The sequence below is a fragment of the Plectropomus leopardus genome, chromosome 15, assembly GCF_026936395.1.
Source record: "Plectropomus leopardus strain MGB_pleo_1.0 chromosome 15, ASM2693639v1, whole genome shotgun sequence".
In the NCBI taxonomy this organism is placed as follows: domain Eukaryota; kingdom Metazoa; phylum Chordata; class Actinopteri; order Perciformes; family Serranidae; genus Plectropomus; species Plectropomus leopardus.
Genome location: NC_142190.1, coordinates 33,074,767 through 33,099,667, shown reverse-complemented (window position 1 = coordinate 33,099,667; position 24,901 = coordinate 33,074,767). Strand labels below are relative to the sequence as shown.

The window sequence follows — 24,901 nt, the reverse complement described above, 5'->3', positions numbered from 1 at the left end:
CTCAGTCTCTAGTCTCTACTGGTGAAACAAGCAGCTGAGCTGAAAGACACGGTGACACCTTGTGGTGGAGGGAGAAGTTACAGGACTGTAAACAGCCGGCAGCCAGCAGGCAGAGAGAGACTGTGGGGATTAACAGCATGTTTTTACATCTAACTTGGTGAATTAAGGATTTATTTTAACCAAACCGGAGCAAGTGATTGTTGGAACAGTGGACTTACTAACTACATTACTAACAAGAGTAACCAAGATGGTTTAGGTGAGCTTTATTTTGAGTGTGAATGAAGTAGGGCTGGGGCGACGCGTCAACGTAATTGACTATGTGAATACGTCGATTCATGTAATGTGCGTTGACACGTCGCACCATTTCACACAGTGCGCGTCATGAGAGCTTGAGCTGCGCCAAGCGTGTTGTTTTTTGTTTCGGTGTTCATGTAACAAGTTAGAGCGTGCACACTGCATGCCCGAGCAGCACTTGTCAGGCGCGTCTGAGCTGCATGTCAGCTGCAGCACATCTAGAGAAACGGTGGCTCGCCATTTTTTACGTGTGACGCTTGTGTTTGTTGACTCTATACCACTTTATACTGCAGTATAAAGTCTGTCTCTGTCACAGAGATGAGAAAATACAAAGATGTTTGTTTTACCTCAACCTTCTTGCTTCCCTTTCAAAACAAAAGCCCTCTGACTGTGTATCTGGACAGAATGCCATCTGCTGCTGAGACAATGTATTTTATTTTGAAACATTAACAGGACGGGGTTGTCAGCTGTGCAGGAGCTTGTATAACTTCATAAATGAGTGGAATATGTGCTTAGAAATATGAAAATACAGCACTCATACCAGCAGGCAGCGGTATGCCTTAAGGCCCACTTAAGGCTGATCTATTTTTATGTAGAAATAATGTACTTGTTGTAATTATTTCCGTTAGAGAAAAGTTATAGTGTTTTTCAAATACCACTAATTTTACTGTAAGATGTTTTGTTGGACTGGATTTGAGGTTTGTTACTGTAACAAAGAGAAACTGTTTCATAAGTGACTTGAATTTTACATTGTTTTATTTATTTTGCTGTTGCTTTTACTTGAATGGAACAAGCTCTTGCATTAATTTTATTTTGGAGAGACTTTATATCAGACTGTAAAACACAGATTACCAGTTAAGACTGGGCTATTTTTTGTTGGTATTTTTGTTTGCATGACAAGTTTAAAATGTTATTTTCGGTAAATTCCTTGTTATATTAATAGAGTAATAAAAAAAATAATAGTTAGATCAATAAAAAAAGTAATCGATAGATTAATCGATAAAAAAAATAATCGTTAGGTGCAGCCCTAGAATGAAGTGTGTTTTATGATGAGTTAATGAGGAAATTAAGCCTCAGTCTTATGTGAGTGCGAGGAAGTTGAATTCAAAAGATGTACAGTTGTATTTCTCTGTTTAATAAGGAAAATAAGGGTGAGAATATTACTTTTTTCAAACATCTTGTTGGATTGTAATGTGTATTCATTAGTAAATACAAAAGTAAGTACTCACACACTTGCTATCAGGGGAGTGGTGGGTGGGGGTCAGACACTAATAACATCATACACCCTCGCTGAAATTTCAGGAAGCTATTAAATATAACATACTGCCCAAGCCTAGCACAAACTGTCCCTTCTGGCTTTGTTTGGTCTAAAGAAAGAAATGTCTTTCAGCATTCAGAAAATGTGCATTACTTGGAGGATAACAAAATCTAAAATGATGTAATGAATCCAATTCATGTCAATGGCATGTCAACAGCTGGACAAAGACAATCCCCCTTTTGACAAAACCACTGGCAAGTATGATCTGAAATACCAGAATCATAAGAACAAAACTGCCACGCAAGTGCTGCTCTGAGTGCAGGCACCGTCCTCTGTGGCCTTCTGTGACTATGAGATTCTAATGTTTCCACAACAAAACCTCGCCTGACTCAAATTCTCCTTGGCAAGGCTTTTTATTATGGAAATGAAAGAATATGTCTTCCAGCAGAAGGCTGAACGCCAACCTGAGCCCAAGTCCTAACACTGCTTCAACCCAGCATACTGCTCACAGTCTGCAGAGCCTGATGCAGAGTGCACAAACACTGCTGGAGTTTTAACACAAACACATTCCTAAACTTCACCAGGTGGACCAGGTGGTAACTGCTACTGCTATAACAGATGACAGTCAGAAGTCCAATACATTTTTCAGCAAATATGTCCATGTGGCACTGCAAGCACATCAGTCAAAAAGCACCATGATGGACAGAAAAACTTTAAGGAACCTGTCTGACTTCATTAAGCAGAATTGTGTTGATTCATCAAAACAGTCTAAGTCTGGAGCGCCTGGTGGCTCAGTGGATAGAGCGGGCGCCCCATGTATCAAGGCTGTGTCCTCACTGCATTGGCCGCAGGTTTGACTCTGGCCTCGGCCCTTTGCTGTATTTTACACTTGTGCTGTCCTATCAATTGAAGGCAAAAACACCCAAAAAATATCATAAATAAATGTTTAAGTCTTTATATCATGTCAGAATCAGTTGTGACCAATTCATTAAACAAGCTAAGATGTTTGGCTGCGGCAAGATTACACATAGAATGTAGTGACTGACATGGGGAACAAACAGAGAATAATTAATCCCTCAACAAACAAAGAGGACATGAGTTTTCGCTGGAGGTTCTGTTCACTCAGGAGAAGAGGCAGGAGCCGAGCTGAATACTAAAACCTCAGAGCAGTGAAACAAAAGACAGGACTACTCGAAAGCAATATGAAAACCACAGAGGGTAAGACAGTGGTGCTGCTCTGTGCCAGTACGAGCAGCCAGCACACACAGCTGGGAAAACAAAAGGAGAAGCAATCTACTGACTGCACACAATTCTTTTTAGCTGCAGAGTTCTCATCCTTTATGCATGCAGTGAATGAATAGATGGTTTCTGTGGTGTAACCTGAGTTACATCAACAAATAACCTGCAGCTGAAGCACACAGTAGTCAGCTTTTTAGATTACTCTCTCGCTCTGCCCTCCTAACAGCAGTGTCAAAAATTTAGTTGACTGCTGACCCCTACTGGTTCCTTAACATAATGACAAAGCTGTGTGAGTAAGAAAGATTACGATGAAAAGCCAAAAAGAAAACTCTCATTCAAACTCTCATGACGATTAAAAATGACCGTCCTTACTTTCTCTACACCTGCCAGTTCCTGTTTAGTGTCACAAATGGACTGGAGCCAATTCCTGCATGCATTTAGTGAAAGCTCATATTTAAAAACAACTTAACTATTCCCTTCAAATAGAGCATGGTCAACAGCACAGGGAACCCTGAAATCCATTTTTTTCTCTTTCAAAAAAGTTATATTGCAATTTAGTTTTACACTTACAGATAGGGGCATTACAAATAAATAACAGGTAGACAGGTAGTAGTTCTACAGAAAGAAGCCCCAGTCAGCTGAAGTGCATAAAGCTGGATTGAATGAGGTCCAGCTGCAGCCAATTGGGCTTTAAAAAGATATCAAGCAAATGTAAATCATCAACCATCTATGTGATATCAACTGCTCAAAGAATGAATTCTGTTCGACGTCAGTTAGAAGAGATGTGAGTCATTCTTCTGTCTTGATGAACCTTTTTTGCATTTCTAAGCCACATGAGAGAAGAAAAAAACAGTGCAGCTCAAAGCTTCGTTTGCAGCATGATTGACAGCCAGTTCCACCAACATTAAAAAACACACTGGTGAGGCAAACACATCACTCTGAGGACCATCGGCCCAGCTTCATGTTACAGTCTTCATCATGTGGGACATGTGATAAGACTCCCCATCCCTGTGGTGACATAATAAAGAAGAGGAGCTTCATGGTCTTTACCTGAATTGTGCCAAAGTCTACATTTTCGTAGTGGAAGTGAGCGCACTCTGCCAGTTTCGGGAAGTGGCCCTTGGTGAAGCTAAGTCTGCAAAGATAACACACACACACAATTTGGTTAGCACTTCATCTACTGTTCATGATAACACCTAAGAGTGTGTATGACGAGTATAAGGAGGAAAGTGCAGTGCAAACAGAGGGAGTGAAAGGAGGAGGAAGACACAGAAATAGACTCAGGGAATGGAAGGAACTCAAGCAGGAAACAGAGGCGATAAACAGCCACTTCAGAGCGATAAATAGAGATGAACAGAGGGAAGCAGAGATGTGAGAGAGGTGGAGGAGACAGGCAGAGGCAGGTGCTTGTGTGTGTGTGTGTGCGCGCGTGTGCGTGCGTGTGTGCGAGTGTGTCTCACTTTTTGACATTCTTGACCTTCATGCTGGCCGTGCTGCTGCTGCATGAGCGCATGAGGGGCTCCGTCCTCAGCTCAGGGATCTCTGCGCTCCTCGCCTAAAATGCACAAACACACAAACATTACAATCCAGCTGCTGCATACAAATCAATTTCTGGTGTTGCTGTTATTGGACAATTATCTGTTTAAGTTTTTCTTTGTAGAAACATTCAAATAACCAACAGGCTTTAAACCTCAAGTGTATTCAGGCCTGTTGGTTGTAAACTTCACTGAGTACATTTACATGCACGAAATAGTCCAGTTTTTGCCTTTATTCCAAAACAGACAATATTACACAGCTGTTTACATGTCTAGTAACGTGAATATCTCACTAACACTTTCATTTATATACTGTATAGTATGCATACTCTGATTAACATGCCCTAATATGTCGTTCATCATGTCAAAATATGGAAAGTAGAACAGCTGGAGTCACAGTTTTTCTTGTTCTTTGCATCTAAAATGTTTTTTTTCAGTTTCCTGATGGTGGTGGACTTGTTGGACTCCCTCTCTTTTAGCCTCTTGAGAAGGTCTATGCTGCAATATTTGTGCTTTTCCAAAAGCCTGTTGATATCCAAGTCATTCATATAGTTTAAAAGCAGGTGTGTTTCCCTTTCCAACCAGATATGTGATTTTTTTTTCATGGCATCTTTTGCATTCATCTCTACCCCACAGCTTTGCAAAATGTTGACAAGTTGGTTTGTGGACAGCGTATCCATGACAACACACAGAGCAACCGTAAATACACAAGAAGCCATGTGTCGCAAACTGTAGTTAAACCCCCTGTTGAGACACATATTCTGAACTGGCTGTATACATGTTCAAATAATGCTCCTAGAACCCGATTAATCCCGGCATATCCCACGTCTTAATATGAAAATGCTAATACAGAAAAACGGCCTGATTAAGAATATTTAAAAAGTATATGCTGTTTATATGACCTGACATCAAATTCAGAATGCTTTCCTTATTAGAATAATAGGGGGATATCAGTGTGCATGTAACGTAGCTACTAACTGCTAGGTGTAACTTGTGGAGTTCAGTGAACACGATGACAACTTGAAAACAAATGAAAACTGAATCAATGACAGAGCAGCGCAAGTTTGTTAACAAATGTAAATCAAGAGGCTGAGTTGAGCACAGGCCGCTCAGGTCGAGTAGAACATTATTAAAGCTATTTGACTTTTAATTGATGATGACAGTGTTCTGCAAAGCTTTGGTGCATCCCACTGTTCTGTTACTGTTCTCTTTTCTCCTCCTTAAAAATGCTTCTGATGACTCATGTGGACTTCGGGGGGTTACATAAACTCAATGTACTCGTTTGCTCATCAGGAGCGGGTCACTTGGGTTAGACATGCCTTCCTTGTCGATTATTTTGTAACATGAACTCTGTATTTCTGTTGTTTACCGCATGATTATACACTAAAAAAACATATTAACTGCCAGCATGATGACTTGATGACTTGATGACATGATGCAGAGTTTTTAAACCCTTCCTCAGATTATCAGAACCCTCTATGCAGTGTTTCTGCATATGATAGGCCTTTAAACTCACTGATCTCCAGCTGGACTTCCTGGGTCGCATTTCATATTCAAACCAAACACATTCCCCTCCAACGCTCACCGTGGATTTTTAACGCAGCTATGAACCTCCACTAACACGTGATGAAGGTACAACTCTGTAGAGAAATGTGCCAATAGAATTTGAAAGACTGATTCAAATCTACCTCTTAATTCAACACCATATGAGGGATTTCTGGGAGGTGATAGTCCACGATTTCACAGAGCAATTGTGGATTCAAAACATCCAGATGATCGGCTCAATTTTGAAGAATTATGTGCAAGCACATAGCCATAGCATCATGTGACCTACACAAGCCAAAAAAGTGTTTCCATTGAAGTTCTGAGAAATATGGCCTTTTCAAATTGCTTGAAATACCACCTCATGCAAGCGTAAAAACCTATTTGCAATGAACAAGATTTTTTTTTCCATAAGGTGTATTTTATATTAGCAAAAGGTATTTATTTATTTTTTTAAATAATTTTTTGTGGGGTCTTTTTATTGCCTTTAATGGACAGGACAGTTTGAGAGTGGGGGCGAGAGAGGGGGTCGGCGACATGCAGCAAAGGGTTGAAGCTGCAATCGAACCCACGGTCGCTGCGGCGAGGATACAATCTCTGTATATATTGGGTGCTGCTCTATCCACTGAGCCACAAGGCGCCCCAAAGATATTTATTTAAACAACTATTAATGAGACCACTCTCCCTTGACTTTTTCATTCTCTCTCTCCAACCTGTAGAAACCTGATATTTTTTGATTCAAGCTGAGAACTAACTTTTCAGTGTACCACTTCTGAACTGTCCAAAATTAAGTGTATTATTGGATAGAGGCCTAAAATAGTTAACATACTTTCACGATTTGTTCTACAACATTAACATGTCAGTAAATAACCCACTGAGAACTGAGAAGCTTTTGTGTGTCTGAAAAAAAGGTGGTTGCTAACAAGCAGCTAAATGAGACAACAGCACTTCATCACATCAAGTCGCGCCAAACACGGCTTTACAAACTTGTAGCGGTCGCGATGCGATTGTAGTGTAGTTAGTTTACAGCCTAACATTAGCTTTTTACTTCTGACTATTTAATTTAGGCTTCAAAAAATCTTTTTTTTTAATTTTATTTAGGGACAGGCTCTAGAGGACATGCTGTAAAGCTGCTATCAATTTCAAATTACAATATAAATCTTTTATTGTCTTTCACTTTATTTTTGACACACATAGATGCATTTTTTTTCAATATATTTTTTATTGTAAACCTTAATGGCAGTGTAATTTGTCTATATATTCTCCTGTCTGATTTATGGAATTATTAATATTTTTTTGGTCAGGAGCTGACTCAATTGGTCCAGGTGTTTTTGATGGTAATTACAATAATTTCAGCCTGTAGTGTGAGCTGACAGGTCTACATGGGTTAACCAACCTATTTAAGACGATCTCTCCAATTGTCTTGTAAAATAACTCGATGACAGTCTTTGTACCCAAACCTTGTTATGAAAGTTCAAACTTGATCAAGTGAGGCGAAGTGTGCAGGAGTTTTTGTTCTGCTTTCGTCAGCCATTGGTCTTCTGCGCACCTTTTGACCTACAGGAGTGCAAAAGCTTCACCCTGTGCTTCAAAAATCTTGGAAGTGGTTTTCATTAGTGAAGACGCAAAAAAAAAAATGTGTAAGTATCATAAATGCTTGTTTGCCACAGCGCGATGATCCAAAACCCAATGAAAAATTTCATAGGCTTTTGATGCTAATCAGGTTGACACTAACTTCTGCATCGGCCTACAGAAAAACGTCATCCCTGGAGCACTCTATATTCTAACATGACACTGGCAGGTGGAGCAGGTACCCACTACACACAGTTTGCTTAAGGTTATGACAACACTTCATGCTGAGACATGGTATACACTGTTCTTATGATACGGTGTGTGGCCCAAACATCCCCTCCACACAGTTAGCGATCCTTCTTGTTGTTAAGGTATTCCTTCACAAAGCCCCTAATTTGCTTCATATAGCTTAAATTACAGCGAATCAAATGCAGTTGTGGTCAACAGAACATTAACAAAGCCTGGGGAATGGATTTTGATGAAAGCAGATTTTATCAGTATATATATTCATTGTGGAATTTTCATTTCAGTAATGTGACAGAAAGTGGGTTGTTTAGAGGACACCTGGGAGACTAAACATGTTCAAACGAAGGGGAAAAAAAGATCAAAATACAAAACACATTTTTGGGAAAGTCATTGAAATCATCCAAACATTCTCTGGCTGCTGCTTCTTGTCTCTGTGGACTTGCTGCCTTTTGCTGTTTTGTTATAATAGACTAAATATCTTTGGGGATTGGACTGCTGGTCAGACGAAGCAAGACATATGAAGACGTCTGGGGAACTGCCATGCACATTTTTAACTACTCTGATAATTTGTAGACCTAAGTAGTGAGTAAACTTGATTTAATTGATTAATCCAAAAAATTGTAAGCAAATGGTAAGGGCACTTACATAGCCCTTCTAGTCTTCTGACCACTCAACGCGCTTTAACACTACAGGTCACATTCACCCATTCACACACACACATTAAAAGTCATCTACTGAAAAAAAAGCATTTATTTAAAAAAATAATACAGCCGGACGGAGAATCTCACCTCTATTTTTTTTCATTTTCAAAAGGGGTTATTTTAACCCAAGTTATTCAATTATAGTAAACATTTGTTTAAGTCCCTACAAACTTCTTCATTTACGAAAGGGTTATTGTAACTGATAATAATTGTGTAATACTGTGATATTTTCTGAGACAGTAATTGTACCTTGAAAATCTCAAATTGTAGCAACCTCGGTGCCGCCTGCTACTCAGCACTGACATTCACACACTGATGGAGCAGCCTTCAAGAGCAATATGGGATTCAGTATCTTGCAAAGGGATACTTTGGCATGTTGGATGGAGAAATCGGGGATCAAACCACCAAATCTTTTGATAAGTGTATGGCCCGCTCTACCCCCTGAGCCACAGCTGCAAATAAATTGATGAGTAATAATGATATCTAGTGCTGACCCGAATGCCTCAAAGCTTTGATTGTTGACTTGGTCATCAGTGTTGAAATCACTACTTGAATTTTTCCGTTGCATATTAATTATTTTTGGTTAATAATGAAAATGGGACAGATTAACCATATATGACAGGCTTACAGATATGCTAGCAAAATGTCAAGAAAGTTAAGTGTCTTTAATAATTTCAAAATTTGCAAAGATGACATCCAAAAAGTGGAGTCCCAGATATGTCAAGAGACACTAGTATGGCTGCCCCTTTAAAGTGGGAGATTCAAATCATCAGTCGGAAACCCTCAGTCGACTGAGACTATAGGCAGCAGCACAGACGAGGACAGAGGAGAGACCTTCTGCTTAGAGGTGGTGAATTTACAGCTCACAGAAACTTAATACAATATAGTCTATGGCTTTTGCTGATATCTAGTGTCAGAAAAAAATCTTGTTGCTTATTTACAACCAATTGTTAGCTCCGTTAGCTTGTTTACTATATTAAATGAATGCCACTGCCACACTGAACATCCCATTTAAACATTCAAACTTAAAAAAATTGTATCAAAAACCAAACAAATCATCAAATACTAGTATTGAACAGCCAAATCCGATTTGACTTGCATTATTCTGAGCTGGGTACAGCCCTAGAAACTGGCATATCACAAATCTACAACAAGCTGACCTGAAACTGTAACAGTTTAGACAACTTGTGAAGTATTCTTTTTTTTTTTTTAGTATTCTTGCTATTATGGCTAAACGTGACTGCAACCTGCAAGCCAACAAAGTGGCCAACTGTCACGTTATCTTAGATGACTGTCAACAACATTTCAAAAAAGTCTTCAATCCTTTATTAGCTTTGGATATTTCTCACCAAAGCTTTGATGACCGAAAAACAATATTGGGGACAGCCCTAATGATAATCATAATTAGCAGCCCTAAAATGAAGAGCTTTACAACTACATGAAATATTGAACTTGCGCTTTTTGAATGCTTTCTGCCAGTAAAACTGTGTGAGGGGGTGCATGGGTGCGTGCGTGCATACGTGCGTGCTCGCGTGCGTGCGAAACCCCAAACAGCCATAGGCACATTCCAAATGCTTTTCTTGACTGTGTGACTCAGATGTTTTAAATTAATGTGAAAGCTTTGAACTTGTTGGAGCCTATTCCTGCTCTGTGATCTAAATGCTCTATGTCATGGCAAATCTGTGATTATTGAAAACTATTTGACTGTTCGTTTTATCGTGATGTTGCAGGGATTTGGGAGTGTTTTGTTCCTTTATGCCTCGCCAGTGCAGTCGGCACAGAATATGATCTATCCTACACAGTGCAACAGGGCGTTGGTGTGACAGCTTACACTAAGTTGCTTAGCGCTGCTCATCACCTCCTCGAAACCACCAGAGACATCCATAATGCATGCCACTCCAGTACAGAGTCCCTCTCGTATCAAATATTGAACAAAGAATAGCAGACATGCAGTATTAAAAGCCCCGCCTCTGAGATCAATATTCATTAGCCTGGTGAGATTGTTGTTTCTCTCTCTCTCTCTCACTGTTGCCCGATCGAAGTGAGCACTTGCGTTAGGGCTCCAACCACGCGCCGACCACGGGTGGCTCGGCACGTTACCATGGAGACGGCCTCATTTTCACCGTGCTGTTGATGCAAGAAGCAAGACCCAAAAGATGGGAGGGAAGGAAATAATGAATGATGCTATGTGGTGAATGGAATCCAGCGTGGAGAGAAGGGCTCAAATAAACATGACACACAAGTACACAGACAGGTAGATGACTGTCTGTGCAAAGAGTGAAGAGTGAGGTATCTGCAGGATGCCAGCAGTCATCTGCATTAATTAGGGATGTGTGATAGTGTTTCAGGAACAGAGGAGACACAGGAGAGAAAGACACAACCAATCAATCCACTGGGTTAAACACAGACTGATAAGACTGTGACAGGCAGCAAACAGGCTGATCAGGAGCGTGTGGTGTCACCACTGGAAGGATGCTCAGTGAGCTGAAGATGACCCGCCGTGAAAGCAGGACACTGATGAATACTGTATGTATTCAAAACAGAACCGTCACATGTTCGCGTGTGTGTTTTGAGTATGCGTGTGCATGTGTCTCACCATGGCACTGATGGTCTCCTCCCAGTCAGGTCTCTCTCTTGGATGGATGTTAGCCAGTTCAGGCACAATATCGTCGTCTTCCAGGTGACGTCCAGGCCTCAGGCCCCTGCAGCCAGTACACACACACACACACACACACACACACACACACACACACACACACACACACACACACACAACTTAGAACTAAATTTAATTTCACCCAGATGATACTTAGCTTCAGGGAGGTAACTAACAATTCATTAGTGATTGATCTCATGATTATCTTGTTGATTAGGCAATGAGAAAAAAAGACATGGAAATTGTCTTTTGCTTGTTCTGTTCAATCTCGGGCTGTGCCGAAGTGTTCAAAAATTTAAAGCTTCAGTCATAACAATGATATTCATATACTACAACAACATTACAATGCTGTTGTACTTCTTTTTTTTCTGTTCATTGTGCTTAACCGTTACAGACAGTTTGGCAAATTTTAGAAGTTATTAATTCTTCATTTTTTTGATCATTTTGGCTATGTTCATGCATATGGCAGAAACTTTGGCAAGATTGTGTATTTTTGTTTGATTTTGGAATTTCCAGCTCAGCTCCTACAATAAGTCTAAAATACACTGTGGAAACTAAAAAATTACATTCAGACTGTTCAGTGCAAAAAATGCTCCTTTGAGACCCATTCAAACTGACATTTTTGATCCCACAGCCATCAAAGCATAAAAACAGGCATTGTTTAATTTTTGGGTGTCAATCTGGCCAATCATTTTTACTATTTTCCACACAATGATGTCATTTTTACCATATTTGGCATACAGAGAAAATACGTGCTAATTCCACTAGGGGCACTGTCACAATCAATGTTGTTACAAATCACTGACATATCTCAGGCTGTGATCATTCAAAAAATCTCCTTTGCACATAGTCTGTTGAATTATTATTATTATTATTATTATTTACATCTCAAGACATAGAGGCATCATGACAAAAACCTGGCATTTAAAGGGTTAAAATTCTGGAAATTAATGAATATTTTATGTGTGTGTGTGTGTGTGTGTGTGTGTGTGTGTGTGTGTGTGTGTGTGTGTGTATGACTAATGGGTTAGTCTTATATAAATATAAATACATAAATATGTGTGTATTTATGTATTTATATTTATATAAGACTAACCCATTAAATCAAATTATTCAATTTCATGAAAATATGACAGCAGACAGCCAAAGCTAAATTGGAAAATATCAGTAGACGCTTTGAATGCTGTAAATAAAAAAGGACAATTTATAAAGCCCCTGTCCAATTGACAGCCCAAAACTCAGAGAGATATAATTTATAATATTATTATTCAAACAACTAATCCATGATCAAATAATAATTGCTGATTAATTTTATTTTAATTAATGTGTTAATTGTTCTGCTATATTTAGGTTGACGTCAGAGCAAGATGGAAAGCTGCAGGTTCCAGCTCAGAACATTTTCAATCTAAGGTGGTCAGCAGGCAGATAGCAATAAAGGTAAGCAAACAGAACAGAGCATTTGAAGATTTGATGACGTGACGGTATATTTGAATTAGCATTGCCATGATAGAACAACTTGAAGTTGATGAAAAAAATCTCTCTCCACAGACTTCTCATCAACTTCAAAGCTTGCCACTGTTTCCAGAGAGGCTGAGAGAAGCAGGGAGAGGAATGAAACAGATTACCATGGCAGCATTTCACAAATTGACAAGAGAGGTACACACACAGTGTACATACACTGTACACACACACACACACACACACACACACACACACACACACACGCACACACACACAGCCATTGTCCTGGATGCAGCAGTGATGCTACGTCTACATGAGTCTAATAAACCTTAGGAGAAAACAGAAGGAATTGAAAGAAAGTGGAATCTCTGTGTTTTGTGGAGGATGGGAGCACCTGTAGCAGCTGCTAGATGATGGGCATCTAACAATTGCTGAAACTATGTCTCTGCACTGAGATAATTGGAAGTAAGGGCCGGGACTCTGAGTCAAGATGCAGGGAAGTAAAGTTTAGTAATAAGCAATTCTTCGACCTCCCTCTCCCACTAATCTTCATCATTCAGTTGCACTGTAGCAATTTTCTCAGCTCAACTACCTTGAGTAATACTGTGTACAGTTTCAAAGCAGGACTTACAGACACAAAAAGATTTTTCCACCAATTTTTTCAGTTAAGTGAACAGAATATTAATAAAGCTGTTCTCAAAGAGTAAAAACAACTGACTCTCAGATGTTCAAGTAGGGCTGAGCAATATATCAGTGTAGTAATATTTGACTAGATTACGGATGTCAGTTTTCGTTAATTTTACTTATGCGATGCAGATAATCACTAACCAGTAACTATCTGAAACTTTCTGAAAACATTGGAGGCAAGAAATATATAATTCATTAAAATAACAATTGGTTTATATCTAACAAGCGCTGCTTAGTTTTACTTTTTGATCCCAGTTTTTCTGGCCTCTGATTTAACCGTGCAGGAAGTAGTATGGCACCGAATTCCTGTTCGCAAACTCTCACTATTACAGCTGAAGAGGCCGTTAAATTATGTTTTTGAAGACATTTTAGGAGAGAAACAGGCAGTGCAGTTACATAATCTTGATTCATTTCTAATCAGCACTGCCTTGTTTTACCATTTGGTTGGATTTTGTTTCGAGTTTGAGAGACAGGTAGAGGGACAGGTGTGTCGCTTGATCAACTTCCCTACTCTTTAAGTCCACAGTGGTGGGATGGTTGGGGGTCAATACAAAAATGCAAAAGTACAGCCTGTAGTTTGTATATTTGCTGTAGGGGAGGAGGGATACCTATGCACTGGTTAGATGGAGGGAAGTTTCTCTTTTATATATCTCTTTAAAGATTGAAAAAGCTTTCTCCCAGTGTTTCCTTTTGTTGCGATTAATATTCCAGCATTTTCAACGAAGTGAACAGAATGTTTATAACACAGTTCTCAAAGAGTAAAATAACTTTAGACACTTTATATTCAAGTAGGGCTGAGCAGTGTATCAATATTACTTTGAAATCCTAGATATCATCTTAGATTATGTTTATCTTAATGTCATTAGTGTTACCTTTTTCTGGTTTTGAAGGCTGGATGTAATTTTCTGAACAGGTTGTTCTAGCTGTTCTATCATTTGCCTTTACCCACTTAGTCATTATATCAACATTATTGATCATTACTTATCACAAATCTCATTGTGTAAATATCTTATGAAAGCAATGATCATCAGCCCTACAGTATTGTTGCAATTTCAATAACACCATATTTAATTTACTTCAAGCCCTAAGTTCAAATGAAACTTTATTATTCCAACAATGGAACTGACTTGCTCAGGGGGAATTAAGATACACAAAAATAAAACCCCATTATTGTTTGAATTAGGAATTACAAAGGCAGACCCTAAACCTTTTGCTGAATGAATCCTAAATTAAAGAATGACAGTAAACACAATAATGAACTCAGAGCCCATTAAAAGGGAACACACTGCTCACAAATACCATCCCATCACTCTGAAATGATTGTATTCCTGCCAACTGCACCAAATCCTGAACAAGGTAGTGAACATACACACTGTGTATACAGCCTGACTCCCGGTGGAGCTCATTAAAGCAGTGAGGCTGAAAAAGATCACTGAGATTCTTTGGAAATGGTGCAGACATTCACAGCTTTGGGACCCAAAAGGTCATTAACATCACCTTGACTGTAGCTGACACAAGCAGAGGTCAGGGGAAAACTAAGTTAGAGCAAACTACATGCTACAACAGGGAAGCACCCGCAGTGGTTTTCCTGTTAATATTGATAAACTGAAATCAAAAAAAAATATTGAAAAATCCTCAGAGTGTCAAACTTGTAGTGTTGATGGTGACTTTAGAAAGTTTGCACTTTGACCATACACTTATCTTTGGACTGTTTATGCTCACAGTGGGGTCACTGGAGGCCCACTGTGAGCAAATGTCCAAGGGTTTCACCGCACACAGAGCAGAAAAATGTAGAGGGCAAATGAGTAAACTGAATGGGAGATGTTTTAAGTTTTGTGAATAATAGCAAATAGGATGATATAGTAGCACAGAAATTAATAAATTACTCTGCAATCATTTTTATGTAAAACATATTTGATTTGATTGCAAAATATTATTTAATGTGTGTTCCAAGTGTTCCACCATACACACGGCATTGAGGCACACATATAATTCCATATTCAGTGTTTCAGGCTTGGTGCACCACCAGGCTGAGACCCCCCACCAGGCCTAAACATTTGCAAGGTTTATGTAGGACGCCAAAGTACACTGTATTTTTTCACCTTAGGAGTTAGAAGTCATGACCCACCCTATTCAGCCTCTGATTGGCCAGTGCTTTGTGCCTTCAGTAGTTAGATTGTGTTGTAAGAGTGGTGTGGCTCCTTTACAGACCAGGCAATGTGTGTATGTGTAAGCGTATGGTGTGAGTGGTCAAACGAAAGCGAGCAAGCGGGTGATTCGAGTGTCAGTGAATGCATCAGAATATACAGAGCAGAGCAGAGAAACAGGCCTTCACTGAGCAGTAAAGTGGTTAGCTTAGCAGTAAATGTGCAGTGTAAGTTACAGTTTTCAGTAAATAAATTCTGCTGTTTCTCAAGACCAAGTGGAGCTTGGTGAGTTGCTTTCCAGCTGCTGGTTCAAGTGAAGGAAGGGAACCCCGAAGTTACTTCGGCTATGGCAGTAAACAAATCTCCCCTGTGCTCTCTGACTGCCGTCCAGGTCGCTGAAGCCGTAAGGGTTTACAATTGGTTAGGTTAAGGGTAAGAATGTTAGGCAGCCAATCAGACACAGAGAAGGGCGGGTCATGCCTCCTGCTTAGGGCTCTGCTAACTTAACTGTGGATAAATTAATATAATGGTGAGGCATCTCTAGACTTTCCAAAGTGCATGGATTAAACTCTGATAGAGAACTGAGTCATTTTGAGTCAGTTGTGTTACGCAAAAAATATTTTATCCACTGTTTTAGCGTGGCAATCACAGACAGAGGGGGGAGGCTCTCTGCTTCAAGCTGCAAAGCAAGTCAGGCATGAAGTTACAGACACAAGGCAGTGAATCGTCTCAATATTCAAAATAAAACATCCTGTGCAGATCATTTTGCTTTACTAAATTGACTATGGCAAGCTCTAACCTAAGGACGTATACATGGGTCGACAATGTTGTTTTTACTCTCACTACCAGAATACGGGATTGCAGGTTTAAATTTCCGCAGCAGCAAAAAGGCAAAGGAGGTCATAGGTCAGCTAAATGACCTAAGTGCCTCCATCCAAAAAGAAAAAACTGTGTGAAACAAAGCCCAATTTATTCACTTTTTTTCTCAACTGAGCCGGGTAGCAAACATGAAGATCAGAAAGGAGAATGATGCTGTGGTGAAATTTCTCAAAGCCAAGAAAAGAAGAGCAGCAGTGAATTCTGCACACTTTGCTCATGATGTACTTCTATTTCTTTAATTTACGGTTATTCAGACATCCTCTCCTTGCTGTGTTCACTTTGTTTTAAGTTTTAATATACAGTGAACAAAAATTTGAATGCAAACTTGCTGATGCCCTGTGCCATCAGACTGAAGCCAACCACACGAGTAAGTCCTTCCAGGCATAGCCTCTGTTAAGTGTTTTCAGTGTGTACCACCGGGCATGAAAAAAAATCTAGGGGAAACACTGCATATTGTTATGTATTGTTATGTTTATTCCACAGGGTAAGCAAACCATCATCTCTAGCCATGTAGAATCATTATTTTTTGGCAAGTGAAAAGAAAAAACTTGAAGTCTTCCAGAATTTCTGTCCACTGACTGACATCTCACGACCACAGTGACCCTGATGACATGCTTTAAGCACCACTTACCAGGGAACGCTTGGGAACTGCTGAGACAGTGTGAAGCACTTTCAGTCGCCACAGATAAAGGCTGCGCTTCAACAGGGTATTTACCCACCAAGTATCACCTTCTGTGTTCACAAGTGCGGTGCACTCCCAGCATTCCCAGCATTCCTTGGTGAGGAAGCATGTGAGGAGAAAGGAACTGCTCCTTCCAGCACCTGCTCCAAACACTTCATAACCCCGCAGCCAGAAAACCTAGCTTTAACCTCGTGTCACGCAGCACTGGTGCCTGCTTTACGCCTACCCTCTCCACTTTTAGAAACACCAGATAAGAGGAGAAACTGACGGAGGAGGAGGCAGAAAGAATTCCCTCAGACTTCCTAAGCTCCTGCTGAGTTGAATGTTTCTCTCTCTAACTCTGGAAGAAACAACAGAGAGAACCTTTCTTTTAAAACAAATGCTTCAATCTGAGCTCTTTTCAGACATCTTCAACAACCTCTCAATTTTGGTGCATAAAAGCAGCAGCAGCTCTGTTTTGCTAAGAAAATGAAAGCCATAAAACTGTGCATCTCTCCTCAGCCACCACTCTGTTGTGTCTCTGCTATTAGGCTGCCTCGCCACTGAATGCCTGACTCAACATATGTTCAACCTCAAACAGAAATCATGCGGGTTTGATGCACAAATATTTCAGCACTATTGCTGCAGCAGGTTAAGCACAGGACTTTTCCCTCACAGAACAACAGGTCTGATGGTGGGCAAGATACACTAGCTGCCATACTACTGACACAGAAGCTCTGCTCTAAGATGCTTTGGAGCAGAGTCACCAGCAGCAACTTGATCTCTGTCAAAGGAAAAAGCTCCACCGCAGCATTTTTACCTCCGGACATAGCCTCACTAGCTGTTCAGTTTCCTACAGCGAGTCTCTCTTCCCCAACTCGTCCAAGCTATTTTGCTTTGTTCTTTTCAACGGTCTATTGCTTGGTCCCTTGGAGTGGTTGTTATCCCGTTGTTGATAGTATACAAACACTTATACATATACATATATACACATATACTGCTGTTCTGCGTGGCTCTTGGACTAAGGGGTTGGCATGCCTACCTGATCACACAGCTGGGCTGCAGTTGAATAGCCCAAATAAGCTCCTTTCCTAACCACTTTTCATTGACCTTGATGGAAAACGTCATGAGGTCAAGGAAAGATGAGAAGGAGAATTAATCAGGAATGTGACTGTTCTAGGTTGTGTAATTATGCCATAACAGATGTGACTGATATGTGTCTGCTGTAATGAAACTGCAGTGTACCAAGAGATGGATTACATCTTTATTGTATTGGTTTTTATACTATTATTATTACTATTATTGTTGTTGGTGATGCTATTATAACTATCATTATTATTACTATTATTGTTATTAGTCTTAATTACTTTGCCCTGTGCATTTTTACCATGTTGTTTCATGCACGCTGCTATATAAACAAAGACAATCCAAAAAAAACATGACTTCTTTAAAAAGGTTTGAATTCAAATATAAAAGTGATATATGCTGCAAGCCATAAAAGTGAAACTTAACATAAAGTAAACCTTTGATAAAGCATGGTCCAGTGTATCCTATGCTAGAGGAGATGATAAATGAAGAACTAAGCCTCTGTCCTCAGTACTGACAGAATTCAAAGTCATTATCATGGCAGCCTCTTAGGTACATCCGGGTCATTTCACTTAATTAGGGACCTTCCTAAGCAAAACGTTTTTCAAAAGCAGCGCTGGTGTTAGTGTGAAAGGGGGCGTGCTGAAATGTTTAAGAGGAGACCAGATGCAGAACCAGAGTTGATGAAAGATGTTTTCTGAGTGCGATGACTTAAATTTACTGTGGCGTTTCCTGTTTCCCAATGAAGTTTTATTTAAGTTACTGTCCGCATGTTTAGTGTCTACAAATAAACAGCTAATGAACAACAATAAGTTGTTAGAGTTTGCTGACCGAGTGACGGGGATTGGATCAGGGGAACAGTAAGGCCAGTCTTCGTTCTTTAACCTGGCAGCAGAACACGCAGGCGATTCACAAACGCACAAGCAACCAACTAAACTCAGATGGTTAAAAGACATAAGCATGTGAATAAAAGGAGCAGTTCATTTCAGGTATTTATTGTCTGATGATGTTTATGATGATAAATAATTATACTTATTACTTTTTGACTTGCGGGGTATGTAAGGCTACATGTAATTATATTTAATGTTTATTGTGATTTGTTGTAAAAAAATATATATATATTTAACTCTATTGTCTGGCTGATGATGGAAAACAGTTTCAGGTGATCATCAGTCTCAGCAATCCTCTGACTGGATGATGAAAAGATTAAGGTAGTCTTATTGTTTGCATATAGTATGTAGAAAAGTTCTGATGCTGCCATCATACCTGCTGGGGGTCTGCTATACCAAAACGTCATTTTTTTCATTCAAGACATCTGTCAGCAGTAAGCGGGACAGTGTGCATGAGTTTCTCTTTGTTTACAGCTTTTCACTTCTGGTGATGTATTTAGGTTTCAAAAATCCTAAAAGCGGTAAAACCTGTAAGTTATCCTGTAAAAGTGTAAGTATCATAACTGTTTGTTTACCATAGAGCGATCCAAAATCCAATGCAAAAATAACACAGAATTTTTGACAATGGAACCAGGGCGAAGCTAACTTCCACGTTGTCCCACAGAAAAACTTCATCCCTGGAGCACTCTATTTAGACGAACCCATAAAACTTGAAAAAAGGAAGGCAGGATCAGGTCGAGCCCAGCCAAACCAAAACTCATTTTAGCTGCTCATATCTTCACTCTCATTCTTTTGGTCACTACCCAAAGCTCATGACCTTTGGTGAGGGTTGGAGCATACACCTACTGGTATCAAAAGCTTTGCCTTCCGGCTCAGCTCTCTTTTCACAACGGTCCAGTACAACACCTGCAATACTGCTGGGACTGCACCGTTAAGCCTGTCTCACACTCCATTTTACTCTTACCAATGAACAAGACCCTGAGATACTTGAACTCCTTCACTTGGGGCAGTAACTCAGACTTGGAGGTGCTGATTCTGACCACTTTACACTCGACTGCAAATTGCCTACTTGGGACTTTGACATCGGGTCCGTGAAGATCACAAACAGAATCTGTGACAAGGGACAACCCTATTACAACGTGCTTGACTTCTTACCGAAAACACACAAACAACTCTATGTCAGGTTATATTAGGACCCGGATGGCTTGTAGCAATGGCACTCTGGTGCCCCTTACTCCAGCAGGTCTTCCTAAGAGACACAGTATTAAACCTTCTCCAAGTCCACAAAACACATGCAGACAGGATGACTCCAAAGACACCCCCACCCTTTATCTGATTGGCAACTAAACTTCCTAAGTCCTTTCTATCATTCCCAGGTTGAGAAGGCATTTGTAATGTGTGTGTATTACTGGTGACAGATCATTGATCTGACAGCCGCAGAAAAAGAATGAGTCCAGAATGGCAGCTCAAAGCACAAATGATCACAGACAGTCACGTTAGAAGCTTTTATTTGCAACTGACAGTTGACAGTTTCAACCTAATAAACAGCACAAATCTATTTAGGAAGCAAGAAATGAATAAAGGCAGCCAAAGCAAGGCAACAAGTGCTGCCAGTTTGGGTGGCTGTGATCAATGTTTATAAGAGCAACTCTTAAGAGCATAGCATGTTTTCTGTACTGGACTGAACACACATGGACACATGCCACTTTTAGAACTGCCAATAATACCCTCCAGAGAATCTCATGGCACTGGTCTGATGACAGGGATATCCAATGAGTGGTGACTAAAGGCTGAGGGGAGTGCAGTGCCTCATGTTCTCCTCCACAAGGATTAAACAGTGTTGTGGTTTAGTTGAGATTGTTTTTTGTATCCAATAACTTATCCCTCCTTTCGAATTGGCTGTCTGAAGAATGAAGCTATTAAAAGTGTGACTCTGCTAAAATAAATCCTCCCTCATGAATCAGTTCTGTCAAATCTGTTACGTTAGAATTGTTTTTCACATACCATACTACATACCATACAATCTAAGGATGTCCTTCTGAATGCTAATTTAGTTTTAATCAAGTGTTCTCTTCTTTAAAAGCACCCAAAACATATCTGGGTGCTCCTTTGTTTTCTAACAGTGCATTTAGACCAGGTCTGGAGGACCAGGGGCCTCATGTACAAAGACTTGCTTGGATTTCCTACTGAAACATGGTGTACGCTTAAATCCAGAAAACGTTGTCTGCACAAAAAAATCCACATGTATGAAACTGTGCACACGCATGAATCCAAGCACATATAGGAGTACCAGACTCCTCCCTCTCCATGCCTCCATTTAAACATGCAGATTAATGTAAACAGGCCCTGCATGTAGGATTCCCCTCCCACCATCAGATAACACAAACATATGCGATGACTAAAACTGGGAAGAAGAAGAATTTTTCAGAATGCCAGTTGGAGATGCTCCTCAAGCATATTTTATGTGCAAAATGGACCTACAGTTTCCACTTGTTAATTTTACACACCACTTACATGAATCACACACTTTTGTTGTAAATGAACGCAGCAGTGCACGGGGAAAAGTCGAGGCTGATCAAGTCATTTCAAACTTTACACACGTGTTAATACACAAATTAATTACTTTACACACAGAGACAAACAGGGGCTTGTTGGAAAGCTCGTAATCTGTAGTTTAAACAGCAAAAACAGCAAGTTACTAACTTGAACCACTGACAAGTAATATGCTGTGAGGACAGGATGATATTCGGGGGCACACATGCTCAATGCGCGTCAGGGGGATTAATATTAACACAATTAAACAAATAAATTATTTATTCACCGAAAAGCCACCCATCGCGCACCGTGCCAGCTTGTAGCCTGTTCCCAACCAAACTGCTTGTTAGAATGAATGAATCGTGTGTTGATGTACGCCACCTTGCTACAATGTTTGTTAACTGCATTTGCGTATTACATATTGTCTGTTAATTGATTTAAATGAAAATGCTTCTTGTTAATATAAATATATTCACCCTGTGATGGTGCTTTTATAGCAATGTGTGTGCAGTCGATAGCTCCGATTACAAACAGGAATTTTATAGACCTGGCTGACATGCGGATAATTGCGTCCTACACAGCTGGGATGGCTCGGCTCAGGGTCGACTAGCAGTCCCGATCGGTCGGCCAGCTCCGTCTGGCATGACCCTGTTGCTAGGAGGTCCAGTGTGGTCAACACCTGTATGGACAGCGCAGGGTACCTCGCAGCTTTAGGTGTAATTGTTGTTACATTATTTTCTGCACCATTTTGCGCATGCTTTTATATCCACTCGTCTAATTGCCGACAGGTGGATATGTTAAAAGGTCATCAGTGTTTCTCTGATGGGCACATCACTCAGAGGAGTAGTTGTTTTGACATTAACAGTTTCTCAGCATCACCTCTAAGTGTTGCCAACGGATCAAAAGCAGTAGAAACATGTGTATGCCAGCCATGAAGTTGCCGTGGAGCATCACACATTTCCATGGTTATTTCATGTGTTCATACATCTGAACATGAGCATGGAAAAGGGCGTACGCCACGTTTTTGTACGTACGCACTCTTTGTACATGAGGCCCCAGGTCTTCACAACTCCGAGGAAGAAGGGTAACTCCACTTTGGGAGATCGCTAAATCACTAATTATCTTGTTTCTTTCCAGCAACTGCAGCAGACATTTCAGCTTTCTTCTTCACGTTTTCCACTTTTTACAATTGTGGGATTTTGAGGGGCTCGTGTAGCATTGCACAGTTTAAAATCTCATCACACGGCCTTGGATAGTCTCTTGACAATTAAACTATTGACTAAAGGTGCTGTGTCTCACTCTCACTTTCAGAGCTCTTCATCTAAATCATTTCAGTAAACTTGGCAGCAGGAACTGGGTATTGAAATTACAGATGTAGAATAGAAACTTGTATTGAAAACATTCACAGCAGTTCAATAAATGCTAGGCATGCTTTGATACAATTCAAATTTGTATATAGATTCCATTTCTCTCCCACTAGATTCAAAAATGTTTAAAGATACTTTACCTCTATGTGTGGAATTTCAAAAGATTGCAGTACTCTTTAACATCAAGTCTTTCAGTGCCACAAGTTGCAATTTTTGGGGGTCATTCTATTTTATATCTTTCTGTCCACACTGCTAGCGAAAAAATTGCTGCTACAATTTTGGAAATCTGAAAACCCACTGACATTTGATATGTGGCTGAAAGAATTTGCTATTTGCTATTTACTATGTCAAACAGGGAGAACCTCTTTCAGAAAATCTGGCAACAACTCATTAATCTGATTGTAAAATTGAATTGAATGGTTAATGGTCTAACAGGTTAATTGTATCAATATATCATATGTCAATAACCTGCAACTCGTGATAAGGTATGTGTTTTTTTTCTTGTCTCTGTGTTATCACAAATGTCCTGATTAGATTTTTTTTCCTTTTTATTGTTGTGGTTGTTTTTTGCTCTTGTTTGTTTGTTTGTGCATTGGCTGTTCTGTTTTTTTTCACTGAATCATTATACTGCCCTATAAATTTATAAAATCAATAAATGGATGTTTAAAAAAAGTGATCCCTTCTTAAAAACATTGACAAATACTCACCATAGCATAGCAATGCCCCAAAAGGACACAAGTGTAATAGCTAGTGCTGAACTATTAGTTGTTTTGTGGATACAAAATTATCACGATTTAAATAACAATTGCTAGGACAAATAGAAGTCAAGCTGCTTTTCCTACAAACAGCTTCTGTGTAGGTCCCTTAGAACTGGACATAACCTGTGCATACACCGGATGCACTTTTTCAGCTTTACAGTGAAATATTAGCATCACTCTGAAATTAATTTCAGCCAATGACAGACCGGTTGGATGATGCTTCAATTATGCGACTTCAATTTGTTGAAATAGGTGAAATTTGCCTTGGTTTCAGCTATTGTCAGGATTTGTCTCGGGGAGAGCATCATCCACGCCTGTTAAAGTGGGATGAATTTTACAGTTTTTTTTCAAATTTGTTATACAATAATAAATGACGCAGAGCAGGGGTTAAGTGCTACTGGAGTGCACAGGGACGATGCTCAACTGCCTTTTTTTCTCCAAGTGAGGACACAGAAGAATATTTCCAGTTCACATAATCTGGTTGATACTGAAATACATATTTTAAACGCACTTGAAGATCCCATCGTTACTTAAGTGCATATCATGCAAGTAAATTAATTAAAACAAAAGGAATGATCAAAGTTTGAGTTATCATATCATATATCTAAAGTGTGGCAATTGATTGACGATGTCGACTCATGCACTGAGTAAGAAGAAAACGTTTCACCTTAAAAGTTATGGGTAGCTGCCGGTGGTAGTGTTGGAGCGGCACAGTGAATTTAAATGTTCTTCTCTCAGTCTTTAGTTGCTAAAACTAGTAAAGATGAGAATGCAGAAAAACATCCTTCCATTTTATAGTTGTAGTTGACAAATGTTTGTATGTAAACCTGCCACCACAGGAACAGTAGTTACATGCTACTGTTGCTGAGGCTGCAGTGTTTCTAGCTTCACCTTTCAGTATCAAATCAGTGAGCTCAATACCCCAACAGAGGGATGATGGAAAAATGGCCCGAAAAAGAGCAGTTCTATTGACACCATTCACAATTTTTGACAATGGAAACAGAAAAATAACTGTTCCAATGTGTAACACATAGAGCTGAACTGAAGTAACCTGGACTGCTTGGAGGAAAAAGGCTTAAACATTTTCCTCAAATTGAGCCCAAATATAGAACAAGTTGAGACAGTCTAAGTAAATAAGATATGACTCATCATTGCAGCCTGTCCTGTGTAAATAATCAAAAAGTCTGATCTATTGTGGACCCTGCACACATTTCATTTCCTCTGCAAGGGAAAAACCTTGGAAAGCAACAAGCAGCAATAAATACAGAGAGAGGCAGAACAGGGAGGAAGTGATTAGTAGGCAATGCACGGGATTTCAACCTTATGCATGTTCTGGATCTCGTCCACTGGCTGGAAGTCTCTCCAGTTGGCCAACAGTTTAGCTCTA

At 39.8% G+C, this 24,901-nt stretch overlaps 1 protein-coding gene across 4 annotated transcripts in view; it reads right to left on the bottom strand.

Moving 5' to 3' along the window:
- Positions 1-24,901, bottom strand: part of arhgap32b (Rho GTPase activating protein 32b) — a 162,630-nt gene that overhangs the window by 87,641 nt on the left and 50,088 nt on the right. For all 4 annotated transcript variants that reach the window (XM_042498778.2, XM_088088925.1, XM_042498779.2 and 1 more), the window contains exons 3-5: positions 10,984-11,089; positions 4,252-4,346; positions 3,842-3,926 (exon numbers count right to left, since the gene is read on the bottom strand). In XM_042498778.2, the coding sequence (XP_042354712.2) occupies positions 3,842-3,926; positions 4,252-4,346; positions 10,984-11,089 (286 nt within the window). The remainder of the gene's footprint in view (positions 1-3,841; positions 3,927-4,251; positions 4,347-10,983; positions 11,090-24,901) is intronic.